Consider the following 9,722-nt stretch of genomic DNA (forward strand, 5'->3'; position numbering starts at 1 on the left):
CAGAGCCGAGCACCTTCTTCTGTTACCTCTAGAGTGCCTGCAATGGAGACAGGGACTCGCTCCCTCGGTCAATCTCCGATGATTAAGTCAAATATCCTCTATTCGAGAAAATTCAATAAAATTATTTATGCTCTAATCATTAAAAAGGTCATTCGAAGATCCCTTACCTTTACCATCCCCTCTTCTTTTATTCTTGCGTTGAGATCAGGATTTCGGGTAGAGATCTTCAAAATCTTTATCCCACTTTTCTTGAGATCTTATCGATAAAGATTCCATAATAGTCGTCTTCTCCGAGAAGTTCAGGATAGCTTTCTCCCTCCGTCATTATCGGTGAGAGGGTCTTAGGGACTTTCTTACCGAGCATCTTGTCAACTGGCGTGGTAGCCCATATCTACCACGTGTCCTTTGAGATTCAAACAAGATTGTATCTGCGGAATACTCCTTAAGCGCAACACGTGGCTTGACTGCCATAGGACGCCTTCTCCGGACATGAGAGTAATTATGGACCTGAGGGTATTTCCCTCGTCAAAAAGATAGACGTCATTCATAACAATTTTAATTTCAACTAAACTAAGAATAATTAAGATAGACATTATCAATAAAAAATTTAATTCTGAATTACTTTAGATTATTTCATATTTCTCTATAATTAGTCCCTAAATTTAGAAAAGAGACACATCTTTGATACTAATGTAAATATTATTTTTAGAATTTTATTACTTATAATATTTGATTTAAATATCAAAATATTTGCGCAAAAACCCTCCTACTACGTCCTCTGACTGTTTTCTTTATTGCAGACTCAAATGGTTTGACGATAACATTTCTCGATTAAATAAATTTATTGTTGTATTTTGATAACAATATAATTTTTGAAGATTAAATTAGTATTAAAAAATAAGTAAAATAAATAATATTGAGTTTCTAAATTATATATGTCCTTACCTATGGAGACTTCACACCTTATACAGGTTGAACTTGTTAAGATTGGACAAGATATTTGATTGAGATCTTCCAATTTCTAAATAAATTTGTAGAAGTGAATCTCTTTTATCAGTTGATAAAACACATGTCACTCCTTTGATTGGAATCCCTCAACCGAGTGCAAGATATCATATTTAATTGAATAAAGCTAATATTAAGTTTTTTTTTATTTTTATAAATTTGGAAACAAAACAGAAATAGTGAGAGAGTTGTGACGAAGTGATGAGCACTCAATTCTTAATCTAATTAATTGTAATTTAGAAATATTTAATCCGATTCTTCAAGTAAACAGCATTGACACTTAAGCCTTAGATCACTTTCCACAGCAATTTCTAGATTCCGTTTGATGCAATGCTTTAATCATGCATCCGTTTTACCGACACTTTGTCTGACTTTCTGTCAACGACTTGTTTGTTTAGTAACTACAATAAAAATTAAAGGGCGACCCCCTATTAATTAGTTATCAATTAAAAAAATAAAAATTTGTTGAGTGATATTTAATAGCTATAATTTATTTTTAATATTTTAGATAAAAATTAAATAAAAATAGTCTTATTATATTGGTAAAATTATCTAAAAAAAATTAATTATTATTTAGAGATCATGAAAAAATGTGAAGTTATTTTTATCATATTAATAATTTAACAACGAGAGACGTAAATATAACAAAATAAATATACTCAATTTGTGATAATATAATGTTAAAAAGGTAAATAATCAATCTCTAAATTAAATGAGACATACATTCAATTTAACACATATAAATTCGGATAAATTTCTTCACTCTCGAACTCAAAAGAAAATTTAAGAAGTCCTTAACATAAAACACTCAATTAAGAGGTAGAAACAGGGGGTAGATATGACTGAGATCTTATATTCGAAACAAGTCCAACAACTAGGGATGTGGGCTAGGACGAGCCCCATCTTCCTTGCGGACTATTCAGGCAAAATCCAAGATATCCCATGTTAATTAAAAAAAAAAAAAAAGAGATGCAATCCAATTCATTACATTCTATTTTTTATTGTAATTAACTCAAAATTCATGTTTTTAAATTATTCATAAATAATTAATCTAAGGAAACTTAGTCCCATTAATATATATTCTTATCCATGTTTAAAATAGGTTCAGGTTGTTTGATAGACATCAATTTAAAGCTTTATATATATATATAAAATATATATAATAAAAGGTAGAACTTAATTATTAATTTCAATTTATAACCTTGAAAATATATTATTAGGGTAATGTAATGTGATTTTGTGTCATTTTCTAACCTTAGATGGTGAAATAATGTTTGGTCAATTCAAGCATATGAAAGAAAGATTCAATGATACACAAGACGAACAAGTCCAACAACTTAAAAGCTTTCTAGACCTAATTGGAGTGCTAAGCAAACAACCTACCACCTCATTAATGGAGATTCCCGATGGATTAGCACAGCCATCATCACCATTAAGCATGCCTCAAACTAGCTTGCTTTTTCACTTATATAATGAAACGCAACATCTGCAGACTGTACCCCCTCCTCAAAGCATACACTCATGGACAAGTCTTCTTCGAAATCTGCCAGATGCATACAGAACATCAAGCACGGAACCGACGCGTCTTCTTTCTTCTTGTTTGAGGCCAGTGGAGACTCCGAGGGAGATCTAAACCATCTCCATGAATCCGAGCGGTACTGGCAGAATCTTTTCGCAGTGATCTTCGGAGGTTCGGTAGTTGCCGTCGCCGATGACGACGATGCCGAGTCCTGCAACTGCGAGTCCGGCGGCGTGCTCGGTGTTCGTGATGAGACGGCGGTCAGCAACTTCAATTATGACGTCGACGGCGATGGCGATGATGGTAAGTGCGATTACAGTTGTCGGACTGAAGCTTTTTTCGGATGCCGAACGCCTGGGATTTCGGGCACTGGCAGAGAGGAGGGAGAAGAGGAGTCGGGGCTTGGTGTCGGCGTCCATGGAGGTAGGGTTCAGACGGATGATGAGATGGAGAAAGATAGGCTGTTTTGGGAGGCTTGCCTGCAAGTAGGGCTGCCCAATGAATAACAACAGAACTGTATTTGCCATCCACGGCTACACCTCCACGCTTGTCTAAGAATCAAGATACCATGATTCCTGGAATTTTAGAATTTAAAATAATATTAAATTATTGTAAGAAATTAAGCATGGTTTTTCGATAATTATCAAATTTGCTATATTTTTCCTATTTTCTTTTGACTCATATTATTTTGACTTGGATTTTTTATGTTACCGAAATTGGGAGGATGATGAGTTGGATCAAGAAATAAGCACCTTATTTTGAGGCTGTTTGGGTTACCCCTTTTTTTATGGGAGTTTTAAGTTAATTAACAGTTGGTATAAAAGTTATATAGTGTTTAAGTTAACAGTGTGTTTGGATAAATATGTTTTTAAGATATCAATTAATAGTTATGTGTTTGGTTTATAAAAATTGATAAGTTGTCAAAACTTGACAAAAAGACTAAAATAGACATGATGCTAAATAATATAAATAAAATTTATAAAAATATTATTTTTAATAAAAAATTATAAATTAATTTATAAATATTAGATAAATTATACCTACTCATTAAAAAATATATTAATATAATATATATACATATTTTATTTTTTCTTAAAAAATATTACCATTAATATATATACAATATATACAATATTATATACAATATATACAAATAGCAGCGATGGCCGACCCAACGCGACCCAGATGCATCGATGGCCGACCCAGCTGGAACCAAATGCAGTGAAGGCGATGGCAGATCTGGAACAGATGCAGCGATGGCGCGACCCAGCTGGACGACGATGACGGCGGTTATAGAGGAAAGGCGACGACAGCGGCAATAATGGCTGAAGCGCAGCAATGACTAAAGCAGGAAGATGATGGGTACCAAGGGTAGAAGAGTATTTTACTTGGTCAACGAGGAAGCGTTTTGTGCAAAAGCTCGAGGGTATCAGCTTTTGCAAAACGCTATTATCACAGCTTTAAAGCTATTTAGCGTTTAAGCTAATTATTATTGCCAAACACTAAACTAGAAAACATTATATAACTTATAAACTACTTATACAGCTTATAAGCGGCCAAACCGCTAAGCCAAACAGCCCATTATAGACACTAGATCAAAATCTTTACACTAACTCTATATTTTTTTGGGTGAAGGCATAAATATACTTTTATTTTTTAATAAAATAAAAAGTTTGTGATATTCTAAAATTTTAAAACGCCTCATTAGATACATATATTTTTTAAAAATATAAAATTATTAAACACATTTTAATTTATATTAAATTAAATTCACTCTTGTGTTTTATAAAAAACGTGCCGTGGCACTCAAACGCACTCAAACTTACTTAAAAGATATGTGATAGTTTCATTTATTAATTTTTTTTAAATCTCAAGGTGTATATCTAATTTAATATAAATTAAAAAGGGTTCAATAATTTTACTTTTTTTGAAATAGAGGTATTTGATGGGACGTTTTAAAATTTTAGGTGTCTTAGGAATTTTTTGATAAAGTATAAGAGTACATTTATGTCTTCACCCTATTTTTTTTTTTATGCTTTTACCTTTTTTTTTATGTATGATCAGTTAAAATTTTTATTGTTTTGATTATGGATAAGGACTTGCATTTTAAAGTTAAATTAACCCTTATATCTTGATAAATTTTTTTTATATGACAATTTAAACTTTTTATTATTTTAACTACATAGTGAGATTTTCAAATTAATTTAAAGCTTATAATTTTAAGTGAACAAAATGTAACGTTCGAAATGTATTTTGTTATCTTATTTTATTTTTATTTAATATATAAAAGAATAAAGATTAAATTAACTTAAAAATACAAATTTAACATTATAATTGAAATAATAAAAAGTTTAATTGTCATATGAAAAAAATATTAAAATACAAGAATTAAATTTACTTAAAAATTAAATTTAAAAATATAATCAAAATAATAAAAAAATTAAGTAAACATATGTAAAGTACTTAAAAATATAAAAGCAAAAATATAGATTGGGGGAAATCTTTACCATTACATTAAAAAGGGAAATTCTATTAACAATCACTCATTTTACTCTTTGCAACTATATTTTAATATATCTAAAATATTTTTATTTAAAAATTTATTTTTACCTTCTCTGTTGCAACCACTTTCTCTATCAATAAATTATTGATTATGCCCTCATGGGCAGCCTAGTTGGTCAAGAAGGGGGCACAAAGTGCCTTTCGTGGTGAATCTTGGACCAAGACTGAGGATTGAGTCTCGCAAGCGGTAGTGTGAGGGTACCTCTCTCCAAAGTAAGGAGGCTCCTTGTGCGCGGTGAGACCGGGTCTAGTCACTGCGTCCGACTAGGTCACCATGATTAACCTCCCCACGTTATGTCGGACTGAGTGTGGGGGGCGCTCGGGATGAACGATTTCATCTTTTGGACTAATAAATTACTGGTCAGCCATCATATATGGGCACTCACTTATGTCAAAGATGATACATCCGAACACATACATAAATACACATATAAATACAGTTACATATAATATACATACATATATATCATACGTACCAATCCATTTACGCAAGAAACAATACACCCAAAACACATACACAAACACACATATATATTACAGTCCCATGAACACATATATATATATACTGTATACACATAAAAACACACACATATATATATATACACCCATGGCAGCAACTGCACGTCGGCGGCGACCTCGCCCCCCCCCCCCCCCCAAACCCCAAGCGTCCCCGAACCCTGGGGTTCGGGGCTGCGACGCCGCTGCTGTCCGGTTCGGGGCTGCGACGCCACTGCATCTACCTCTTCTATTGCTGTCCGTCCCACCGTCGGTATATATATATGTATGTGTGTATATATATATATATATCTGCGTGTGTGTGTGTGCATATATATGTGTGTGTGTGTGTGTGTTCGGATGTGTGTATATTTGTGCATATGTGTGTGTGCGAAGATGGCTGCGCGCGCGTGTGTATATATATATATATATATATATGAAGTTTTGAGTTTTTGACTTTTAATTTCGAACACGAGCGGACAAGATTTTGTAATTTAGGGATGATTACGTACAGATAGATGTTACTGTGTGTAATGCTGAAGAGGGTATTTTTAAAAAATATTGGTTGGAAAGAGTTTTGAATGTAACTGTAAAGAGTAAAAAGAGAAAAAAATATATTTTTACTGACTGCGAGAGTAAAAAGAACTGGCTGGCGAATAGAATTCCCTCGTTAGAAATTGTTCCCTATGCTGAAAAGACATAATTGCCCTTGCGCGATATTACCATCGATCATCTCTCCTCCTTTTCGTCCCGCTGGAGAGTGGAGAGCCCTAAACTCGATCGTTTCCGATTCCGAGCAAACTCGAAGCAACTGAGCCACGCAAGAAGGTACAAAGTTTGTTCCTTCGGTTGGTTGCTGAGAAAGCACAAAACCATCGTAAAGAAGAATGGAAATCAACTTTTAATTTATTTTCTCACATTGTGTCGGTGTCGGCAGCCAAGAGGCAAAGTTTTTTGAAATTAGAAGTATCGGCTTTTGATTGTTCAGAGGAAACCAATTGATCGGAGCTGCAGATGGCCAGCACTGTGGATTCAGTCGGAGATCCGGTCCCGACCTCAGCGTTACTGATGGCGTCGGCGAAGCACATAGCGACCAGATGCAAGAGCGAAAACGTTGCCTTCGTCAAATGCAAGAAGGACGATCCCAACCCCGAGAAATGCCTCGATAAAGGCCAGCAAGTCACTCGCTGCGTCCTTAGCTTGTAAGCATTAATTATGCAGTAACATTTCACAATCCACACTCACATATATGTAATTCTCACGTTTAATAGAATTGCATATGTATGAATATATTCGCATATCTGCTCTATCCATCTCTTCTAATCTTATCTAGTACGATATATTATTATAATCAGAGTCACTTCAATATCGAACGTACTAAGGGCTTTTATTTGTGAAATTGATTTTTGAACTAAAACAGGAGGAACTAAAGCAAGCAGGAGCCTGATTTATGAGGTGTGGCATTTTGCACGTTTTGTGTAAAACTGATAAATCTGTGGATCTAATAGTAGATTCAATCTAGATTAAAGGGTGAACTTTATTGATATTCTGTTGAATGTGGTTTGGACGAGGCCTTTCTGGGAATTTGCAGCATTGTTCTCCTTATTCTATCTGAATGACCAATCATGTAGTAGAATTAGGAGGTGAGGGTCTTAGCTTGTGATAAGATCAGAAAGGTTATAGATTTTTTTGCCCGACTACTTTTCCTAAGGTGGACTAAATATTTCTTAGATTGCACTTTCTAAAAAAAAACTCCAATTTCTAGGCCTATCAAAGTAAAGAAAGAAAAATTATGCTCGGCCAATTCATTGTAGTAGTCAAGAATGTTCACCTTTAACTTGTCATGGAACTGAATGTTTCTGTTGCTATATCTTACATACCCTCCTTAAGAGCGTGGTCCTTTTGAATATTGAATACCAATGTTACTGAAACCATAAGTGTAATAAAAAATGAAAAAGAATTTCATTTTAAGCCACTTAGAGGAAGACTTATATGTAAGTATGGGTGAACGTGTTATAAAATTAGGAGAAATATGGTTAGAAACCACAGAAGATGATAGAGGCATTCATGTAAACAATACAAACGAGACAAGATGGGGCTAGGCATGTAAAATGATGCAGATGAAAGAGAAATAAGTAAGGTTTAGGCATTTACAAAGAAGACTAGTCCATGTCCTGTAAAAAATTTGGCACTTTCCACATTAAGGGTAATGTTAAGGAACGAGGAGACAGTAATTATTATGTGTTGAAGCCGTAGTGACTAAAAATGTTAAGATAATGAGAAAGTCGTGATATATTATAATTCAACTAGAAATTATAGCTCTTAATAGAGCAGGATGACGAAAAGGATCTAGGTAGTTGCTCCCGGGCAGATTGGAAAGCTTGGGGTGAATTAAATATTTAGTTCATGAGACTAATTTAAAAGCTTTATGTGAATTATTTAGTGCATGAGACTAATTTAAAAGTTTGGCATGAAACTTTTCTTTTTTCTCCACTTTGTTTGGTCCGTGTTTTCTATTTTGAACATAACTGAATTTTCAGTCTCCAGATCAGAGCGCAGCATAAAATTATTACATATCAAAGACACTATGAATTCTAAAATAACACCAGAGCAACCAGTTCCATTAGTAACACGATTGTGCTTGTGGCCTTTTCACTTTAATCCTTGTCATGGATGCATAATGAGGTAGCTTCTCATTACTAGTTCTTGCAGACTGACTTCAATTTCAAAGGAAAGTTTTAACTCAATTTAGACACACAAGTTTACATATTCAAATTGGAATTGAAAAATAACTTTTTTTTTATAAGAAATATGAGGTTTTCCATTTTAATGGAGGGCTTTGATAGCAATTTAAGGATGGAATAATTCTTTTACAATGAATTGGAACAAGGGTGCTAATTCTTCTTTCCTGGCTTTCTTGCCTTCTCTCTCCTTAGTAATCCAAGACTTCCAAGTCATCCCATTAGTTTCATGTACTTCAATGGGTCTCCACACCCAGCCTTTGGCCATTTAATTCTGTTTGTGTTACATCGTGATATCTTGATTAATATAGCCAAATCATATTTCATGAAATCAAGTCATCCTACCTACACTATTAAATACATCAAGTCAATGTAAGGAATTTGTTAATCTATCTGTCTGGGATTAAACATGTATCATTGTGTCTTGTACACTATCTCAACCCACAGAACATTTCCAAGTCATTTCATCTGCTGCTGTGGCCTCGGACCTAGCATGCCTACCACTTGATCCTATCCTCCATACCTGTCTAAGTTGCATTAATCTCCACTACATCATTCTCTCTTAAATTTAAGGTTTCAACGCTAACAATGCATCAAGGAGGAAAGGCTACCACTTTCCTTAACACCAGCCTTGGCATTTGGTTCAAAGCCAAACCACCATCCAACCTTGTTGGTCTATCCATTTTGTAAATAGAATGCTTCCATCTTCACCGGTATTGCCCTAGCCCGTGCCTTGCCTGCTACCATTGTTTTGGTGTCATTTAACGTGTTTTGCATGGATACTCTGTCTTGCCTCTTATATCTGCTCACTTGCTATCTTCAGTAAAATCTCATAAAATCAAATTGCAGTCTGTTCTAATTCTAAAGTAGTTGAGCCTTCAGATTCTGCCAGAGTGATAAGAGTAAGGAATTGTGCTGTGCATGGATAGATAGCTTATCAGGTTTTATACGTGCAGGATCAACCAAAAGCTCCGAATGACCTCAACACAATTTATTACATGGTATTGTCCTCTGTGCAGGTTGAGAGAACTTCATCAGAGTTGCACAAAGGAGATGGATGCGTATGCAGGCTGTATGTACCACCACACCAATGAGTTTGATCCATGCCGAAAAGAACAGAGAAAGTTCCAGGAAGCATGTTCGTTGGATTGAGTGACAGATATGACATTCGAGATTCTCAATCTGAAATGGCAAATTTTACTTTTATCGTGTAGAATTGCTCCTTGGCATAGCACCATGTATATGGCAATTAAGTATCGCTTCTTGGTCATGCTTCTGATAATAATATAGTCTATGAATACCCTTATTGAAAGTAAATTCCATTACATATGGTTTATTATTGATATTTTGAGTTTGGATTGTTTCTTTTTTAATTACATTTTTGCAAAATAAAGGTATTC

The 9,722-nt window shown here is 34.3% G+C and overlaps 1 protein-coding gene across 3 annotated transcripts; it reads left to right on the top strand.

Annotated features, from left to right (window-relative positions):
- The first annotated feature begins 6,260 nt into the window (after positions 1-6,260).
- LOC127811382 (NADH dehydrogenase [ubiquinone] 1 alpha subcomplex subunit 8-B-like) lies at positions 6,261-9,673 on the top strand. 3 transcript variants are annotated; one of them, XM_052351187.1, is made up of 3 exons: positions 6,261-6,409; positions 6,570-6,783; positions 9,342-9,672. In XM_052351187.1, exons 2-3 carry the CDS (start codon positions 6,596-6,598, stop codon positions 9,472-9,474), a joined length of 321 nt encoding a protein of 106 aa, XP_052207147.1. In that variant the 5' UTR covers positions 6,261-6,409; positions 6,570-6,595; the 3' UTR covers positions 9,475-9,672. The 3 variants fall into 3 exon arrangements, with proteins under 3 accessions (XP_052207147.1, XP_052207146.1, XP_052207148.1); XM_052351188.1 differs by having other exon boundaries at positions 6,333-6,409; positions 6,519-6,783; positions 9,342-9,673; XM_052351186.1 differs by having other exon boundaries at positions 6,321-6,783; positions 9,342-9,673.
- Positions 9,674-9,722: the final 49 nt, after the last annotated feature.

This window comes from Diospyros lotus, chromosome 10 (assembly GCF_014633365.1).
Source record: "Diospyros lotus cultivar Yz01 chromosome 10, ASM1463336v1, whole genome shotgun sequence".
In the NCBI taxonomy this organism is placed as follows: domain Eukaryota; kingdom Viridiplantae; phylum Streptophyta; class Magnoliopsida; order Ericales; family Ebenaceae; genus Diospyros; species Diospyros lotus.